The sequence below is a fragment of the Canariomyces notabilis genome (genome assembly GCF_033297395.1).
Source record: "Canariomyces notabilis strain CBS 508.74 unplaced genomic scaffold N656scaffold_2, whole genome shotgun sequence".
In the NCBI taxonomy this organism is placed as follows: domain Eukaryota; kingdom Fungi; phylum Ascomycota; class Sordariomycetes; order Sordariales; family Chaetomiaceae; genus Canariomyces; species Canariomyces notabilis.
In genome coordinates, this window is record NW_027041824.1 from 490079 (window position 1) to 508726 (window position 18648).

The 18648-nt window shown below is 56.2% G+C and overlaps 6 protein-coding genes across 6 annotated transcripts; 2 read left to right on the plus strand and 4 right to left on the minus strand.

Moving 5' to 3' along the window:
* Window positions 1–340: 340 nt before the first annotated feature.
* On the plus strand, window positions 341–2642 carry N656DRAFT_841660 (putative subtilisin; the record flags this gene model as incomplete). The annotated part of the gene is made up of 3 exons (XM_064819007.1): window positions 341–565; window positions 653–1114; window positions 1164–2642. 3 exons carry the CDS (start codon window positions 341–343, stop codon window positions 2640–2642), a joined length of 2166 nt encoding a protein of 721 aa, XP_064673731.1.
* A 376-nt stretch (window positions 2643–3018) lies between these two features.
* Window positions 3019–5065, minus strand: N656DRAFT_794496 (choline-sulfatase; the record flags this gene model as incomplete). The annotated part of the gene is made up of 4 exons (XM_064817282.1): window positions 3019–3145; window positions 3215–3781; window positions 3862–4196; window positions 4394–5065. 4 exons carry the CDS (start codon window positions 5063–5065, stop codon window positions 3019–3021), a joined length of 1701 nt encoding a protein of 566 aa, XP_064673732.1.
* A 1294-nt stretch (window positions 5066–6359) lies between these two features.
* Window positions 6360–7301, minus strand: N656DRAFT_794497 (mannose-P-dolichol utilization defect 1 protein; the record flags this gene model as incomplete). Its single annotated transcript, XM_064817283.1, has 2 exons — window positions 6360–6617; window positions 6705–7301. 2 exons carry the CDS (start codon window positions 7299–7301, stop codon window positions 6360–6362), a joined length of 855 nt encoding a protein of 284 aa, XP_064673733.1.
* Window positions 7302–7954: 653 nt separating this feature from the next.
* Window positions 7955–9789, minus strand: N656DRAFT_228485 (uncharacterized protein). Its single transcript, XM_064808947.1, has 3 exons — window positions 9611–9789; window positions 9323–9406; window positions 7955–9125 (listed from the first exon to the last, which is right to left on the minus strand). Exons 2-3 carry the CDS (start codon window positions 9382–9384, stop codon window positions 8192–8194), a joined length of 996 nt encoding a protein of 331 aa, XP_064673734.1. The 5' UTR covers window positions 9385–9406; window positions 9611–9789; the 3' UTR covers window positions 7955–8191.
* A 349-nt stretch (window positions 9790–10138) lies between these two features.
* Window positions 10139–12162, minus strand: N656DRAFT_744933 (uncharacterized protein; the record flags this gene model as incomplete). The annotated part of the gene is made up of 6 exons (XM_064812888.1): window positions 12086–12162; window positions 11899–11982; window positions 11764–11838; window positions 11625–11701; window positions 10386–11572; window positions 10139–10262 (listed from the first exon to the last, which is right to left on the minus strand). The coding sequence occupies exons 2-6, from the start codon at window positions 11963–11965 to the stop codon at window positions 10139–10141; spliced, it is 1530 nt and encodes a 509-aa protein (XP_064673735.1). The 5' UTR covers window positions 11966–11982; window positions 12086–12162.
* Window positions 12163–12653: 491 nt separating this feature from the next.
* Window positions 12654–18371, plus strand: N656DRAFT_774361 (uncharacterized protein). Its single transcript, XM_064814254.1, has 2 exons — window positions 12654–15845; window positions 15892–18371. Exons 1-2 carry the CDS (start codon window positions 12891–12893, stop codon window positions 18157–18159), a joined length of 5223 nt encoding a protein of 1740 aa, XP_064673736.1. The 5' UTR covers window positions 12654–12890; the 3' UTR covers window positions 18160–18371.
* The last annotated feature ends 277 nt before the right edge of the window (window positions 18372–18648 follow it).

Sequence of the window (18648 nt, forward strand, 5' to 3'; positions counted from 1 at the left end):
ACTGTGGCTGACGGATCACGGAAGTTGCTTAGTGAGTTTCACTTCGCCGAAAGGCTGCATTTGTGGGATACATCATGATAGGCCAGACTTGACCTGTCAAGGCAGGAGATGTGCGCCATTATTACTCGGTTTCCCCGATGCTTCGGGAGAACAGAAAGAACCGAGGGAGGAGCGACTGAGATACAGGCATAGCATATCTAGGTATAAATTCAGACCCATATCCAGTCTGTTGCTGTGTCCTCTGTGAACGGGAGTTGAGGATGATGTGAATCTATCCGCTTGGGGATTACCTACATGTACTCAGGTGAACTGAAACCAATCACTCTTACACTGCAAAAACATGGCAATCATCACCATCAACGGCAACTCCATTGACCCCGATGCCCCCGTCGAAACCCTGAGGGCTTTCGGACTGGTGCAGGAGACAGCCAAGGACTCGAACCACATCCTCATCCAGATCAACGCTCCCCTGACCAAGGAGATCAAGCAGGAGCTCGCCGACAAGCATGTCAAAATCAGGGAAAAGGTGTCTGACGGCACATATCTCTGCCTCTATGAGCCTGAGGTATGTACTGTACATGTCATACGTTTAGCCCCTTATATGATGTGGCTAGGCAGTGTGTACGGATACTCTCGCTAACTTCTCTTCCAGGATCTCTCCGAAGTTCAAGCTCTGGACTACATCACCTACGCCAACGTCTACCAGCCGCATTTCGTGATTGAGTCTCGCTTGAAGGAGGTCCCGCCGGCATCCTCAGCCACCCATCGACTGCTCCCAGCACCAGCTAACACCGAGCATCCCGTGGCCGTTAACGTCGAGTTCCACGCAGACGTGACCACAACTCCTGATCTCATATCGAGCCTTGCAGCCGCCGCACGCCTGGACCCGGCCTCCCTGCAGACGCAGGGCCACAAGGCCCGCATCACGGTGCAGCGCCGCTACCTGTCCGATGTGGCCGAGCTAGACGAGGTCAAGAGCATCCACCAGGTCCATCCCGCCAAGCTGCACAACACGGTTGCTCGTGGCATTCTGCGCCTCGACCAAGCCGTCCACCCGGTCAACGGCACCGAGTACGAAGGCGACGGACAAGTCGTCTGCGTCGCCGACACTGGGGTTCGACAACGGCTCCATCCAACCCGCCGAAGTGCGCAACGCCTTCAAGACCAGCCCGGGGCCCACCGGCAACGTCACGGTGCGCGTCACGGCGCTGTACCCGCTGGGTCGCAGCGGGGTTTCGTCCGATCCCGACGGCCACGGGACACACGTGTGCGGTTCCGTGCTGGGCGATAATGAGACGGCAGACAACGGCGAACGGGTGCAGGGCGCCGCGCCCAAAGCCACGCTCGTCGTGCAGTCGCTCCTCGACGCGCGCGGCGGGTTGGGGGGCATCCCAGATGACCTCCGCGAACTCTTTGAGAAACCCTACACCAAGGATGGCGCGCGCATCCACACCAACAGCTGGGGCTCATCACCAGACCCCTTCTTCCAGATCGAATACAACGACTCGTCATCGGAAATCGACGACTTTGTCCACAAACACCGCGACATGATGATCCTCTTCGCGGCAGGCAACGACGGCATGGACCGGAGACCCCAAGACGGACGAGTCGACCGCTCACAGATCGGCGCCGAGGCGGCGGCCAAGAACTGCATCACGGTGGGCGCATCCGAATCACTCCGCCACGACATCAGCGTCAAGTACTCGCGCTTCGGCTACCCGAAACAGCCCCTGAGCCACGACAACATGGCCAACAACGACCACGGCATGGCCGCCTTCTCGTCCCGGGGCCCCACCCGCGAAGGGCGCATCAAGCCCGACGTCGTCGCCCCGGGGACCTGCATCCTCTCGACCCGCAGCAGGCTAGTGACGCGGGACTCCGGGTCGTGGGGCGCCAGCGCCGACTCCAAGTTCATGTTCCTCGGGGGCACGTCCATGGCGACGCCGCTGGTGGCCGGGTGCTGTGCCGTGGTGCGCGAGGCGCTGGCGCGCGACGGGCGCACGCGGGCGCCCAGCGCGGCGCTGATCAAGGCGCTGCTCATCAACGGCGCCGTCGAGCTCGCGGGCCAGTACACCCCGACCGAGGCCGGCAAGAGCCCCAACGAGGCGAGCGGGTGGGGGCGGGTCGACGCGGCCAACAGCATTGTGGTCGTGTCCGCTGATACTGAGACCTCCGAGGACGGCAGCAGCAGCAGCACTGGAGTCCTTGCAGCCGCCGACGGCTCGGCCGGCTTCCGCGACGAGAATCCAACTCCGGACACGGGGGCCCTCAATACATTCGACGAGTTCAGCTTTGCCATCCCCATCAAGGAGGGTGGCAAGACACTCAAGGTGACGCTGGTCTGGACGGACCCCAAGGGCGAGGAGTTGCAGAATGATTTGGACCTGATTGTCGTGGCGCCGGGGGGCAAGGTTGAGCGGCATGGCAACCAGCTGGCCAAGGAATTCCCGGCAAAGACCAAGAAGCAAAGGGATGACGCGGCAAAGAACAAGCGGACGGACAGGGAGTATGATAGGAAGAACAATGTTGAGCAGGTCGTGTGGGAGGGGATCCCTGAGGGAGACGCGACCGTCGTTGTGCGAGGCCACAACGTGACTTCGGTCGAAGGACAGACGTTCGCACTGGCTTGGAGGATGTTCTGAGTCTTTTCGAGGGGAGGTTTGTGATAAGCTGACTTTCGACACCTTCCTTGCATGTTCATGAATGTCATTGAGGCTGGACGCCTCGAATAGCCCAATAAATTGCGCGCACCGTTGAGGGGAACCTACAACTCACATGAAACGAGCCGGCCAGACAGCCACACCCTAGAAGACAGGCTCAGCGAGGGCTTCTCAAGCTGAACAATGATATTGATTAAAACATAATACCCCATTATCCTAGACAGTAAGCAGCGCTCGAATTGCCCGGGTCCAAACGCCCAACTCCGACCGGGTTGTCTCGGAGCTCCGAAATTGACTGCACCATACCTACATCGGTCACCGTCTGTTCCATTCGTCGTGAAGCAGGAGTAGACGGCGGTCACTGTCCATGAGAGCCAGCCTGATCAGCTCTGATGGCTGTCCCAGTCTCTCGACCAAACTCGTCAACCGCCGGGAACCGCGCCCTGCGCTCGAGGTCGTCGAGTGGAATGTGCGAGCGGATATACCTGTGACTGGGTCAGCAAACCTGCCATTCATCGGACCAAATACCCAGTCGACCAGGGAGAGGGACTCACTTCTCTCTTCCATCATCCTCGGGGTTGTAATCCCAACTGGTAAACCGGCCCTTGGTCAATGCACCCCAGACCAAGCGCCTTTTCCGCTGCGAGAGCAGCACCTCCTTAGTGATGGCGTCAAAGTCCCATCTCTCCCTCGCTTCCCTCTCGAAGCCCTCAAACACCTTCCTCACCTTCTCGTCCCTTGCCACGGCCCCGCTCTTGACCAGGTCCACCAGCTCCAGCGGATCCGCCTCTAGATCGTACAGCTGCGACCCGTCGGCGGGGCAAGTGACGTACTTCCACTTGGCGCGGCGGATCATCATCAGCGGCCGGACGGTGCCCTCGCCCGTGTACTCGGCAAAGACCTCGTCGTGGCCGTCGGCGGAGCGGCCCTCGAGGTGCGGTAGCAGCGAGACGCCATCCATGGGCAGGAAGGGGGCTGGCTTAGTGCCGACCAGGTCGCACATGGTGGGGAGGATGTCGAGCGTCGAAACGTTGGAAGAGACGCGGTGCGGAGCGAACCACTGCGGGTAAGAGACCAGCAGGGGCACGCGGACGGAGTTCTCAAAGTAGTTCATTTTGTACCTGGCGGGAGTGTTATTGAGGCGAGTTCCGTTTGGTCTAGAAGGCTCAGCTGGGGAAAAGGAGACTGAGTACTAGCTTACCACAGGCCCCTTTCGCCGAGCATGTCTCCGTGGTCGCCGCTGAAGATGACAATGGTGTTCTTATCCAGCCGGCAGCGCTTGAGCACGTCGAGCAGCTTGCCAACACAGTCGTCCACATAGCTGACGGCGCCATAGTAAGCCCTCCTCGCCCGCTTGATCTGATCCTCGCTGAAGTCTTGGTCCCAGAGGTCGCACACCTTGAGGAGGCGCTTGCTGTGCGGGTCTTGCTCCTCCTTGGGAATCTGGACCTTGGGCAGGTCGATGTCGACGCCCTCGTAGAGGTCCCAGTACTTTTGTTCGATGGTGTAGGGGTCGTGGGGGTGCGTCAGGGAGACCTAAAGGGTACCGTACCAATGATGCCACGGCCTGTCAGCCCGACTGTTTGTCCAAGGTACCATTACGCAGTACGACAGCTTGCACACCACACACCAGAAGTGCGTGCGGGGGGCACCAAAGCAACCAATCACGCGGCCTTTGATGCGACCCCCATCTACAAAGAGGAAAGTGTTTGGCGTTTTCACGTGCAACTTACCGTCAAACAAAACGGCCTCGCCCCCGGCCCTTCCCGGACGTGGTCATAGAGGAACTGCGTTGACCGGTACATGACCTCCTCGTCGTAATCCAGCTGGTTACTCCTCACACAAACGCCCGCTTGCAGGATGGAGCTCGCATTGTGGTACCACTCCAGCCTGGTATCCGGCTCGTCCCAGTTGACGACCCACCCGAAGTCGCCAGGGTAGATGTCGCTCGTCAAGCGCGTCTCGTAGCCGTGCAGCTGGTCCCCGACGAAGTGCATCTTGCCCGCGAGCACGGTATGGTACCCGCGCAGGCGGAGGTAGTGGGCGTAGGTGGGGATGTCGCTCGAGATCTGGGCGGCGTTGTCGAAGGCTCCGATCTTCATGGGCAGCAGGCCTGTGATCATGCTCATTCTGGACGGTGCGCACAGCGGGGACGGGCAGTAGGCCGAGTCGAACTGGACCGATCGGGCGGCAAGGGCGTCCAGGTTCGGCGTGAGGATCTGCGAATCTGGGTTGTACATCTTCAGCAGCGGAGCGGCTAGCTGGTCGGCCATGATGTACAGGATGTTGGGCATCTTGTCGACGCCGTTGGGAACACCGTTGGTGTTGCCGCTGCGCGTCAGATTGACGGGGATGCTCGTGCCCGGGGCCGGTGAGGGTGGAAGCGAGTTGAGGTCTGGCGACATTTGTGGTTTCCTGCTCCTGTCGAATACCTATGCGGGAAGGTACGAGGGAAGTAGGTGATGGTCAGGTTTCTCTCACGGCGGCGATGTGCCTCAACAGCCTTAACAGCTCGTTTTACTGTCTGAGCTAAACAGTAGGATTCTTCTCAAGAAAATTGTACACCAAAAGGGAGCCAATATCAGGGTAGGAAACACGACGTAGGTGGCGCCCTGCCTTATCCCACTCAGAAGAGAAATCGAAAAAGATGAGACACGTCGACCCCCACCAACCGATGAATGCCTTCTGTCAATCTGCTTAAACAGCAGGAACACTGGGAGAGCGGGGATAAACGGATGAAGCACGCAACGGCACTTGACGCAAACGCAATACAGAAGAGGTGAGGCGATGGCGCCATCTAGAGACGGGATGAGAACACGACGAGCAGATCCGTCTCCATTTTATCCCCGGCGGTTGTCAATGCATCTGTTCAACACCGGGGACCGCTGTGTCGGGCGGCTGGTGGATCCAGCCATTTCACATGCCCCAGGTACAATGATAGGCGGGTGATAGGCCCGTCAGATGCGTTGTCGGTGTGTTCTGGAGCCAAACATCGCCAACCATGTGGCGGTGAGCCTGTTCCATGGAGCTCTTCAAGCTTCTCCGGGTTTGGTCTTGTGAGCAGGTGAGATCTTTCTGCAATTAGTTTGGTTATGTAACCCAGACCTGCCCAATCTGGAGGGCCCCTGAACGCGTCAACCCTTATCAAGAGCCCTCGGGATTGGAATCGATAAACTGACATGCACAGTCTTGTGGGGTAAAAACAGTTGAAGGGTGCCTTTAGCGCAAAGCGTCAATGTTAACGTTACTAGTACGGATACACCTGTGATAGTGCAAGTCTAGACCACAGTCGGCCGGGCATAAAAAGATGGACATGGTCTCTTTCTGCGATACCGCACCTCTCTCGTCTCCCGGAGTTCCGGGGAGCTCGGGGACCTTCCGGGTTGCAGGCGACCCTGGGATTTGGCCAAAATGGAGATACGGCCCCGACACTAGGCGGAATTGGCGAAGGTTACCTGGCACGCGACCACATGACTGCTGCGGCCAGGCCTTGAATCGCGCTATAAGTAATGAGAATTCGCGCCAGCGCAGAATTTGCTGTGGGTTAGCAATCGTGTCACATCGACAAGAGACGACCGAGATGTTCGTGGCTACAAAAACAATGGCAAGTTTGTTCTGATTGCCCGCTACAACAGAGAACAGCCACCATCGACAGCCCGCCCGGATAACAAACTAAAGTCCGAAACCGGAGTCGTTGCTCTAACCACGACGACGTGTTGTCGGGCCTTTGCTCTTCGGGACTGCTGTGGCTGTAGCTGATGACGGCGCCTCGACCGGGACCTCCTTTCTTTTGCCCTTGGCCTTGGCCGAAGGTGCATTCCAGTAGTAGACCATCTGCAGTGCGAGCACTAGGTTCAGGGCGAAGCCCGCTACAAACCCGTACAGGATCAGCTTGTCATCCACCTCCTGCAGGGTCGTGAAAATGCGCGTGAGCGAGCCGAGAAGGTAGTTGAACACCTGTATTCGAAGCAACAATGTCAGCGACCACGTAACCCAAACCAGCTCGCACTGCTGCTTGTAGTCTCGACGTCTAGAGAAACTCACCGCAAAGGCGCTCAGCTGGCCTGTGCCGCCCTCCTGCCAAATCGCCAAGATCTGGGGGATCTTGCTCGCAACGCCCAGAGCGCCGGCGCCGACCTGCAGGTAGCTGAGTTTCTGCATGTCCAGGATGTTTGCGTTGAAGAGCGTCACGACGCTCGTGGCAAGGGCGGCGACGAACAGGGCGGCCATGCCGGCGCGGCCGCTGTAGTTAAGGACGAGCACCGTGATGATGACATTCTGCCCCAGCACGAGCGCCGTCTCGCCGTAGGTGCTGAAGGGAAACGCATTCCGGTAGTTGTAGGCGAGCGAGATGAGGTAGCTGCTCGTCTCAAGCAAGTATGAGAGGAACGAGACGCCGCTGGCCGATTGCGACTGCACCAGCTTGACGATCTGGGGCACCTTGACGATCGACGACGCGCCCACAATTCCGATTCCCAGCGCCTTGCTGACAGCCAGCTTGACGCACTCGGTGTTTTCGAGATCGACGTCGAGCAGCAGGGCCTTGTAGCACGTGTCGCCGATGATGGACACGCCGAGGTCGCGGATCGGGCCGGGCAGGTTGTGCGTGATGGGCTGCAGCGCAGAGCGAAGCGCGTCCATCTTTGCTTTTTGGCTTTCTTCGGTTTCGCTGTCGGTGGGTTGTCAGACTGAAAGCAGCCGAATCAGTTGACCCCGAGCTGCTCTTTCTCACTTGGCGACGGCGGCCGAGATGGGACTGGGCGTTGGGGGATGTGGAAAGATCTGAGGCGCTGACAAAGTGTGCGCTGGCCAGCAAAACCTCATCGGCCTTCTGTTATTCGGCCCCACACTGCCACCCATCCTTCCATCGAGGAGGGCATGAGTGTCCACTTGTCCCATGGCAACAACACCACATATTTGTCCATGGAATCGAAGTGTCTCAACTTGGATATCCGTTGCCTGTCATTTGGATTTCGCGATTTTGGAAGAAAATCAAGCGCTCGTGGAGACAAATTGCGCTTTATGAAGTAGTTATTGGAGTGCCAAGCTATCATCATAGCCCGGGAGAGCGGTTCGACGGCTATAAGGCTACGTCGCAGTGGAAGCTAATGCGCTTCACCGAGCTATGGTAGCCGGCCGCTATGTATACATGTACATACACTGCTCATTTGCAGCCGTCCAAACCCATGCGGACTCGGCAGATGCATCCGTTCATCCTCCCCAGGTACCCGGCGGAGAGAACACTTGTCTGGCCGGACCGAAAAATTAGAAGCCCTCTGTTCAGGCTTTAGGGCATCCCCACCTGCACTGCTCCAAGCCAATTGGAAAATGTCTTCCTTCCGTTAGGATCATTTGCAACCACACATAAAAGAGAAAGAAACCCGCACTCTGCAATTTGCAGCCATCCAGCCCGAGGCATCAAGAGGAAACAAGGAAGCAGGGAGAAAGGACAGAGGTCGGTTGACAGACAGATCATGCCCGGCCTCTCCGTTTCCGAGGTCGTCCAGGACCCTTGCCCTTTTTCACTGGTTTTACAGCGTTGGGCTGCTTCCTCGTAGTGCTCCGCTTCTGCTCATCCCCTTCCTCTTTGGAGTCATTCTTAGCACTGGCTTCCTTGGCAGCATTCTTCGTCTGGGACTTCTTCTTAGCATCAAATTGGCGCACGAGCTCAAGGGCATGCTTGAGGTTCTTTTTCGGCTCCCATGTGTTGTCGCTGTCTGGGTAGCCCTTCCACTTGACACAGTAGTAGTGCTCCATGGTATCGGCGTCAACCACCGAGTCGACAATGGCCTCGACTTCGTACTCGCCCTGGGGAACCTCGCCGTTAACGGCGTCTTTCCTGGGCAGTCCAGCTTTTGCTGGTTTCTCGGCAGACTATTGCAACAGTGAGCATTCTGTGGATCTGCGGAACTGGAACGTGCCACTATGCTTACAGTTGACGACTTTGGGCGGCCGCGAGTTGGCTTCTTAGCGGCCTTAGCAGCAAGACGTGCGCTAGCAGCAGCACCCACAGTACGGGCAGGGCGGCCGCGCTTTCGCGCCGGCTCGGCTTCAGGCTCACTCTCGGATTCGGCTTTAGGCTCAGGTGTAGTCTCAGGCTCGGCCTCGATAGCTGCAGCAGTGCGCTTCCGGCCGGTGCTACGGCCGGCGCTCTTCACGGTGGCAACACTCTTCGTTGAGCGCGGAGTCTTGAGTGTGGTCAACTTGGCGGGCGTAGCTGAACCTGAGAGCGATGGTCTGCCACGTTTCCTGGTGATGGATGAAGTCACCGCGGATACGCGCGACACCTCGAGCTCAGCCTCCACCTCATCCTCAACACCCATGTCTGCCTCAGGAATACGCGACGACATCCCAGCGGGTGCTTGGTCGTCAAGCGTAACCACAGTTGGGCCTGCGCTCGCGCTCGTTCCCATACCCTCGCCTTCAATTGGTGACTGTTCCCGGGAGTAGCCCTTTTCGACCGAGCTGTGAGACCAGGGCCAGAATTTATGCGTCATGGATTAGAATGATACACTCCTGATGTGGCCACGTTGTGGCAAACGCAACGTACAACAAGCAAGAAAACGAGCAGAACTGGGGTAAGGTTGAGCCAGTCTGCGATATGCGAGTGGGCTCAAGAGCCTGTGTGGAAAACGGCAGGCACGAGGCGCGTCGCGACTTACCCAAGAAGGTCGCTCTGGATCAAAGGAGGACTTGGGTCATCGAAATATTCACCGAAGGGCATTTTGAATTTATCGATGTCGCAGCTAATTGACGTCCAAGAAGAGTCAATGCCTTGAAATGACAATGCGCGTGAAACTGAAGCTCAGGTGGACGCGATTGACATGCGCGACTGGCAGGCGCTTTTGGTGAGCACCTTGCGCCTTCAAAAGCGCTTGGTTCAAAAGTTAGATAGGCTCAAATCTCCAAAAATGGGAAAATAAAGTCAATTTGAGATCAAAAACTCTTACCTTGACCGAGGAAACCCAAGACCTCAACTCTCTCAGATAATTTGCAAAGGAATGGATGAATGCTGCTCTGCTGAAGGGCGGAGACGCGGTGGATGATGTACAAGCCACTGAAATTGAGGCACCAGCCACAGCGCCCCACCAAAAGCTATGCGCTAGACCTTTGATTGGCCAAATAGTTGTCATCAAGTTTCGCTCAAAAGTTCAGCGCAAATTTGGATTGTTTGCTATTGACTTTAACCCTGACCCTCATTTGAGTCCAGGAAGGATTGTGTATCGCGAGCGCTTCAAACACCGCAAACGTTGGATTAGTTGTATCTTTCGCTTTGAGGCCCATTATCGTGACAGGAAAGGAACCTGGCCGTTTGAACCCATTGCAAAACTTTTCAACTGACCGATGAGGCTCCGTTATAGTTTGCCCCTGCCCGACTCCCGTCCCTTCAGGGTTTGTTGAACATTAGATGAACAACCAAGTCAGACGAATACATTGAAGTCGGCATAACGTTACATACAAACCCGGTATTGTTTTGGCTAATCTAGGTCCTCAACAGCATCACTATCTTCATCAGCGTCGTCAGGCAACTCCTCGAACCGACCCTCCTGCACGGCCTTTTCAACCGGGTTCTGCACCGACATAACGCCCGTCTGCTTCAGCCTGGTCAAGGATCGTCAGCAGTTGAGATAAGAATACGGGCAATGACAACCAGGAGAAGATATCGAATATGAAGAACAGAGGGAAGAAGGGACCAAAAGATGCCGTAACAAAACCAGGACTCACCTCTCAAACAGCACAAACAACCTCTCAGCCTCGCGCTCCTTCTCCCCATCCGTCATCTCCGGAAGATCCGGATATCTCTCCTCGTCGAGGAACTGACCCGTGATCGGATTCACCGCCCTCCTTACCCCGGCGGCCTCGCCTTCCCTGGCACTCGCGCTGCCCCCGGCAGCAGCCCCTTCGGGAAGAGGAATCTTGTTCTCAAACAAGAAGCCGCTCGCGTAGCCGTATCCCACGTTTTCAATGAAGCGTACCACGTCCTTACCCGAGATGGCGAAGTAGAAGCGGGCAATCTGCTTCCTGAACTCGGGCGCCAGGGGGTTCGTCCAGTTACGCAGCAACCGCGAAGGCAGCGTGTCGCTCCGCCCGAGGACCGTTTTCCGGTCTTCTTCGGTGGGGAGGAGGCGCTCCTGGACGAAGCAACGTACGTCCACGCTGCTGCTGGTCGCATCCGCAGTTCTGGGCGGTGACGGTGATGGTGATGGTGCATGGTCGTAGAGCATTGAGAGCACGCAGATGAGCGGAGTGACGAGTTGGTCGAGGTTAGTGTCGGTGTAGCGTTTCATGGAGATGTCGAGCAATTGGATGAGAGGGTCGGCGACGGAGGTGGGTGTTGAGGCGGGGTAGAGGGCGGCTTGGGCAGTCGGGGTGCTGAAGTCGAGGTTCATGAGCGCGTTGATGAGCGGGCTGAAAGGAGGATCTAGGGGGCTTTGGGCTTGTGGTGTTGGGAGGTCAAGAGCGCAAAGGATGGTCGTGATGTGCGGTAATGCAGGGTCGAAGAAGCTGGTATGGTCACTGCAGAAGCGGGTTACGTTGAAAAGGAGCTTCAGAGTTTCTACCAAGGCCATGTCCTCCATTGGACTCGTGGCTGGTTTTCCTGTGGAAAACCGGGCGGCGTGCCTTGAGAGGTTTTGGATAATAGAGTCGGCCACGTGGTGTTGCTCTATCAGACTTGGTAGATTGATGCTTGTACCGTAGGTTGTGAGGAAGATGAGCCTGGACAGCAGGAACTCATCGTCTGGATTCTCCGTCCTGAGTCGGCTGCAGGCTTTGGCTTCGTATCCTATGTCGACGAAGGCCTGGCGTGCTTCGGGTTTGAGCAGCATGGCATTACAGAGTACCCTGAGAGCGTTCCGTGATGTTGTTTCTGAATGACTGTCAAACGCATGTCTCGCTAAAGTTTCTATTCCCTGCGGCAGGTTAGACACTGCCCACAAGCCAAGGCAAAGGTGATGCACTCACGCTTCTGGTGAAGATAGGGTCTGCATAGAGAGGATCGCGACCATATACTTTCAATTCCTCGAGGGCAGTGTCGCGTTCTGCAGCAGGCTTCAGCTGATACTGTTCCTCCAGGTACGAGCAGGATCAGGATAGCACTGACCTTGGGGTTGGAGTGTGGCAGACTTGAGGTCTTCTGCTAGCCTGTCTAGAAGCCGTGTGACAGCATCCAGTTTGGCTTGCCATCGAGTCCCGTCAGCTTTGATGCCATACCGTGATAGGGCGGATGCGTACTGACCAGGGCCTGTCAGGGTTCCAGACGGAGCAGACTGTCCAGATTGCGCCATGATCAGGCTGTTTGACATGAGAGACTAAGCTAGGACTGGTGATTAGGTCAAGATCGGCTTCTAGAGAGGGTGACGGAGCTTTCACAGCCTATCTATCGATTTGTGTGTCAAGTCTAGTATGAGTGAGGTGCAAGTTACCTAGAGTTTAGCTGGATTAAGTGCCCCACTCTTCTCGATGTTTCGAAAACAAAACTGATGCGATGCACAAGATGATGACAGTCCCAGTCTATTTATGCATGTAGCACATAACGAAGTATTTCGGATTGAATGAAGAAGGGCAGGAAGTGGCCTGAATTTATTCCTCTATACCTCCGTAAAAGCTGTCTGTAAAGGTCCCCTTTGCTACAGGTAACCATAACGGATCGGTAGGGCGCGAGTTCCGGCATCCAGCCCGATCTGACGTGACCACAGCTCCAACTTTTCTTCAACTGGACGTCGGTCATCTCACATCGTCCCGCATCGAGATTGCAGATCTCTGCAGCTCGAAACGAAGGCACCTGCGAATATGGATACAGGTACGGAGTACTGCACCGGTCGGATTGACAGTTCCAAACCTACAGGTACTTGCAGCGGTTGAAAAGAGGGGGCTGAGTGTGGGTCTAGGCACCCCCTGACAGGCTGTCGCTGCGCTGGGGCGCGATCCGACGCGTGTTTTAAGGTCACGCAGAACGCGCGACCGCGTCAAAAGTCTTAATTGCCTAGTTCCCAGCACATCCATCAACCCCCATCTGCTGCTGTTTGGCCACATCACAATAAGACAACCACGCAGGATTTCCATCCGATCTTGCTTCCGGGTCCTGCTATGGGTTGTCCTAAATAGACCTTGTCTTTGTCTTCCAAGCCTCCATCCTCGATGCTTCGCGCTTGCCAACTCAGGTGACAGTTCGCTGGTCTTCGGGTGCAGGCAATCTGCATCCCTTCCCCAAGTGGCCAGTCGAACATAATGTCATCCCCGGCTGTTTTGTCCAGTCTCTTGGGTTCCTTACCACCGAGACCGCCGACTCCACCGCGCGAAGCTCACCATGACACTCCGGCTCCGACTGATAAACACCCACTCGTCTCCGTCGATACCCGCTTGAGCGTGCACACTCCACCCGGTCTCCAGTCGCCCGTATCCGCGCTCACGACAAGTTCGACATCGAGGCGAAAGAAGGTTGGCTTCTCAGGGCAAACCGAATATAAGGACCCTCCGGACTATGCTGAGGGCGGGGCTCCAAAACAGAACCCGACCCCCGTGTCGCTGCCCCGAAGTGCCTCTAAGCCCGTCAAGTCGATCCTGAAAGTCACCAACCACATCCCGGATCCTCTCGGCTCTACAGACGGCGTCGCATCAGAAGCCCAGGATACAAATGTGAATTTGGCAGTCATGTTGGAGTCGACAATACAACAGCTCGCAGGCGGCGACCGCGACTCCAAGGTCGACGCCTACTTGATGCTGACGCGGGCTTGGAAGGCTTCTAACAACCTGCCTGACCGAGTCGCATTGCAGGAGAAGATGAGTCTCTTCACTCAGTTTATGCAGCGAGACGTCGTGGCAAGAACACCTGAAGGCGTTCTCGATACCTCCCTCGTCAACCATGCTTTGAACCTGCTCAACACTTTCCTGCGGTTTCCCGCTATCGCCTCGACCATTACCAACGATTTCGGTGTTTTCATCCTGGACCATTGCATTCGCTCTTTTGGAGATGCGTCTACTCCGAAAGACATCGCCAGGCGTCTCATGCAGGTTATTTCTCTGCAAAACTTCTCTCCCAAAGTCATGACCTCTGACCGGGTGGGTCGACTGGTATCCTCGCTGCACAACATCGAGGAACACCTATCCGGAAAGAGCATCGTCTTGTCTCGCGTCCTCATTTACCGGAAACTTGTCCAGCAGTCCAGACAACACATGGTTATCCATTCAGATTGGCTGCTTGACATGTTCACCGACATGCTCAGCAACCTGAGAGACATCCGATCGGCGGCCATCTCCCTGGGCTTGGAAGCGGCCTTTAGCATCGGCCACGAAAAGCTACTCTCGCGGAAGGTCATGGAGGTCTTCAATCTTTCTCACGAGGACAGGAGGTATATCCAGTACTACGAAGAGAAACTGAAGGTCATGATCAAGGACAAGCATGAATCAGCCGTTGTTCCCGAGATATGGAGCGTCGTCATCCTCCTTCTTCGCGTCCCACTGGACAAGTGGGAGTATACTGGTCCTTGGCTTCATATCATCCAGAATTGCTTCAACAGCCCGGACTTCCCGACAAAGATTGCTGCCAATCACGCCTGGTGCCGTCTCGTCTATCTCATCCATTTAGATGACCGGGCTATGAGCAAAAATCTTTCAACGCTGACCACACCCCTCGTCAGCCAGCTGAGGCGGAAGGGAAGCGGGAAAACATTCGAGGATTTGCGGCAGACGGTCCTGGGCGGCATTTGCAACCTGTTCTACTACGTCTTTAAGCCGAGTTTAAACTCAACCGTCCTGGACTCCTGCTGGGACAACACCGTGAAGCGTGTGATGGCAAATATGCTGGATCCGAAGGCTGAAGCTGCTGGGGACAACCTACGACAGGCTAGCGTCATGCTGAGGGGCCTCTTTGATTGTGGGACACCACGAAGATGGAGAGTAGATCATATAGTGGAGACGCCGCTTGTAAGACCAGAGGAACTCCCGGCAATTGACGCGAAATGGATTCGGCGGAACATTACCAGGGTTTTTGCGGTGGTCGAGCCCATCCTTGCGCAAGACTTCCCAGCGCTTGCCCGGTCCGACAGCCATGTTTACTGTCTCTGGCAGGCATTGGTCTCTACTGTTGCCTCAGCAGCCGCTAAGGAGATCAAGATCTCCAAGGATACTGCCTTGTTCGTCGCCGAAGCCTTGAATGTCTTGCACAAGATCTGGAGGCGTGGTCCGCGGAGCTGTGGAGAGGCCGAAACGAATGTGGTCGACTTCCTCTCCGCCGTCAGATCGTACTTGGAGGTCATGATCCGCTCACTCGGCCTTCTACCTTTTACAGAAAAAGCCGGCAAAGCTCAAGGGCCTGCAAAAGCTTCCGTTTACTCCCTCTTCTTGATGCTTTCGACGCTCCCACCAGGCGTTTCAGATGACGAGGCTTTTTCAGACTTCTTCGGCTCTGTATTCGCCCCTTTTTTCACTTCCAAGGGAGACAAGGCAAGGAGGGATCTTGCGGAGGACCTTCTCTCGGCCGTTCCTATGGATACACCGCGACCGTATGGATCGTGGCGCTTGGTGGCAGAGCACATTCTGAATTGGCTCGAACCCAACCAACACAGCAACCAGTCGAACGGCTCGGCGTACGACACGCCGATCGGCCACAACTACCGCGACATTGTCAGGGTCCTCGAGCGCGGAATTAGGTCGACGCCAAATCTCCCGCGAAAGGATTGGGAATCTCTATTCTATGCTGTTTTCGAACGCGTGCGCGAAGAGACAGGCGACGCAGGAGCTGCCATTCTCATTATCGAGCCTCTAGCGAAGGTTTTGGTTGAGCAATTTACGTCTCAGCCAGCCGTCACCATCTCGGCAAAGTCGGTCAGATATGTGACTGATTTGGTGTCTGCCGCAACGCAACCACGAGACAGGCAAGCCGTGGATGCTGCTCGGAAACGGCTCTGGGGCACGGCGCTCGCTGGTTCTCGCTCGTCATCCTTCGACACATTCGACAATCTCTACAGGGCCATCAGCGAGGCCCTGAACTACTTGTACAACAATTTCGACTCCGCCGATGCAGATTTGTCTATTCATCTTCTCAACGAGATATCTAGCTTCTTCGACAGGTGCAACAGCCAACTATTCCTCAGGGCAATGCTTGCTTTACAGGACGGCTTTCTCCCCTGGTTTCGAGACAGTAAACGACTGCTCGCGAGCCAGACCGGCCAAGTGTTTACCGCAGTAAGTACTCCATACTCCATCAGATGACTCTCACTAATACGCTTAGATGAAATCATTGTGGGATAAACTCCGCCACTTGATCTTAGACATTGAACAACCCGAGCAACAACTCCAGGCTTTGGAGCGGTTTTTCCGTGCCTCATTCGCGTCCTGCCATCGATATATCGTCAGCTCCAGCGTATCTCTATGGAACAGACTCTTCGAAGACATCGAGTACCTGGATTACTCCGAGGAGCTGAAGACGGCGCTTCTACAGATGCGGCTTCATGCTGAAATTGTGTTGCCAGGGTTGGAAACTCCAAGCTCAGAACATGCCGCGCAGCAGCCGTTGTTCGTCGACTCATTCGAGGATTTGAGCCTGCCCGGACTTCCCTCAACGAGATCCAGCAGCCGGAGGGGGACCCCCCGGCCTGCCTCATCGCACTCCGGGTCTCCCGCTGCCCTTAAGCTTGCGGTGCCAAGCAGGAGAGTCCCCGGCAGATCACTAGGACAAGGCTCAGTGGTGAACAACCGGCCGGCACCCCGAGTTCGACATGACGACTCGCAGGTCCAATTCGCCGCCATCGAGTCGTCTCCAAGCCTAGGCAGCCCTGTTGAGTCTCAGGTTCTAACAGAAAGGCAAAAGGAGGTCCGTGAGCGCCAACGGGAGAATACTGGTCTCTTCCCCGAAATCCGATCAAGCCCCGGGGTCAAGCCGGAAGAGTCTGGCCCATCGGAGACCCGTGCGCAACAGGCCGCCACACCCGAACCCGAGGGAGAGTTCGACGATTATGTGTCATCGACACCAACTCCCCGCCGCGGCCAGCCTATAATGCTCCCACCACATGACATGACGGACCCTCCGTCATCGCCTCCTGAGCTGAGGGGGAATCCGTTAGCAGCAGAAATAAGATCCAGGTCCGCTAGCCACAGCCTGCTCGAGGAATGGCAGTTTTCCTCCTCACCAGTGTCCGGATCGCCTAATCGAAGCGGGAGCAACGTCGTTCCCGACCCGTCAAGCCGACTCGGCTATGTCAGTGTCGTGTCCCTACCCGAGGTTGAAGACGCCCCTCGACTGCCCTCCAATCCTGTCAACGCATGCGATGGAGCGGAGCCGCAGCCGGCCACCGATGAAGTGATTGAGGATAGCTTCTTGATGGTTTCTCGCATGGAAATCACGCGAGCCCCGGAATCACCAGCATCCCCGGTGGAGCAAGGTCCTTCTACACCACGGCGCTCGCCTCGGCTTCCCCAGTCTCAGGTTGAGGAGACGCCCACACCAAAGTCTGGTCGCGAAGAATTTGTAGATGCACCGACCAGTCCTCTGCCGCCTACACCGAAGCGATCTCATGAGATCACTAAGACCACCACACCGTCAGAGCCTGTTCCAGCGGAAGGCACCGTGGCGGGTAATACCTCGTTCGATATTAGTGATATGGACGACGGAAGTCTGCTCAAACTAGTGGTCGAATTGGACGCTGGGAAGGTAAATCCTTTGGAATATCACCGGTCCTCTGCGTCCCCCGATGGCAAGAGCCAGGTCACTCCGCCGAGCCTAGACTGCATTGTAGTTGCGGAAAGCCCAACAAGAGCTGAAGAACATGGTGTGTCGAAAAGGACTAGAACAACCCCGGTGCCTAGCGAAAAGCCGGGGAACGCCCCGAGCTCTCAGTCAAAGTCGCGCAGGAGCTCGAAGAGGAAGAGGGCAGCTTCAAAGGTCCATGACACTTCCAGCCAGAAGAGGCAGCGGAAGGATTCGGCTGAAAAGGCGGATCAGACGGCCTTGGGCCAACTTCCCGAACAGGCGCAAACGGCCAGGTTGGACGACGCCAAGGAGGAGGCTCCCGAAGAGCGGATCCCCAGCTCCTCGGCCGAGCAGTCAAATGTGGAGAGCTCCGGCCCGAGCGAGGTGGGGAGCCAACAAAACTTGACAGGATCCAAGTATGGGGAGATCATGGAAGTTGAGGCCGACGACCAGGAGGTGCAGTGCCAAATCGCGCTCGAATCCTTCAGTCACAACACGCGCCAAGAGGAGTACGGCAAATCAGCAGGGGCCGTGCAGAGCCTCACCGAGGAGTCGATGCAGGTTGACGTGCAGCAACCGATGCCGAATGAAGTAGAAGGGGAGGCTAAGTCGACGGAAAATTTGCTTGAAGCCCACGATTCAGCCGTGGCCAAGACGAATCACATCGAGAATATCATGGACCTGTTGCGGAAGGGGTTTGATGAGCTGCGGTCTGCGCGACTCTCACGGGAGGAGGTCTATCAGGTTGAGGACATGTTTATGGATATGAAGAGGGAACTGTATGAGGCGGAGCGGCGTGGACGGACATAGATGTATGGTTTTATTATCATTTGCATAGGTCACGGCGTTACAAGTGGTTTCTGTATGGGGTATGGTTCGCTTGTTCGGCGCGTCTTGCCAAGCATGAGCATAGCCTGTGGGAGGACTTGAAGTATGTACCTAGTAAAGTCTCTTGGTTTCACCGTCAAGATCTTAATTGGAAAGGTACCTGCAGTGCCACGAGAGAGTCGCTATCAGGCAGGCGCAGTTGGGATCTAGCAATTGGAGGTTCCGTGGTTGGTGTCTTCTAAGATGCCTGACTGATGGCAGACATCATCAGCTCGGGCTGGCCTCTCCTGTACTTCTCTGTGTGCTAAAATACGGCGAGTACGGCACCGGTAGCTTACACATACCTGAAGCCAACGGTGACCTTGCCGCTGTTTCAGGTTATGCACCTTTGACAACTCGAGGTTTGGTCGCAAACAACGCAATCGGATAGGTCGGCCGAGGTGAGGGGCCGCTTCGTCCCGTTCTACCCCG

What these genes read in the sequence shown, in the direction of transcription:
- N656DRAFT_228485 (XM_064808947.1), bottom strand. Translation starts at nt 9,384, where the DNA reads ATGCCCTTCGGTGAATATTTCGATGACCCAAGTCCTCCTTTGATCCAG. An exon ending in ATCCAGAGCGACCTTCTTGG is followed by an intron (nt 9,126 to 9,322) that starts GTAAGTCGCGAC and finishes CTGGTCTCACAG; the next exon opens with CTCGGTCGAAAAGGGCTACT.
- N656DRAFT_774361 (XM_064814254.1), top strand. Translation starts at nt 12,891, where the DNA reads ATGTCATCCCCGGCTGTTTTGTCCAGTCTCTTGGGTTCCTTACCACCG. An exon ending in CCGGCCAAGTGTTTACCGCA is followed by an intron (nt 15,846 to 15,891) that starts GTAAGTACTCCA and finishes TAATACGCTTAG; the next exon opens with ATGAAATCATTGTGGGATAA.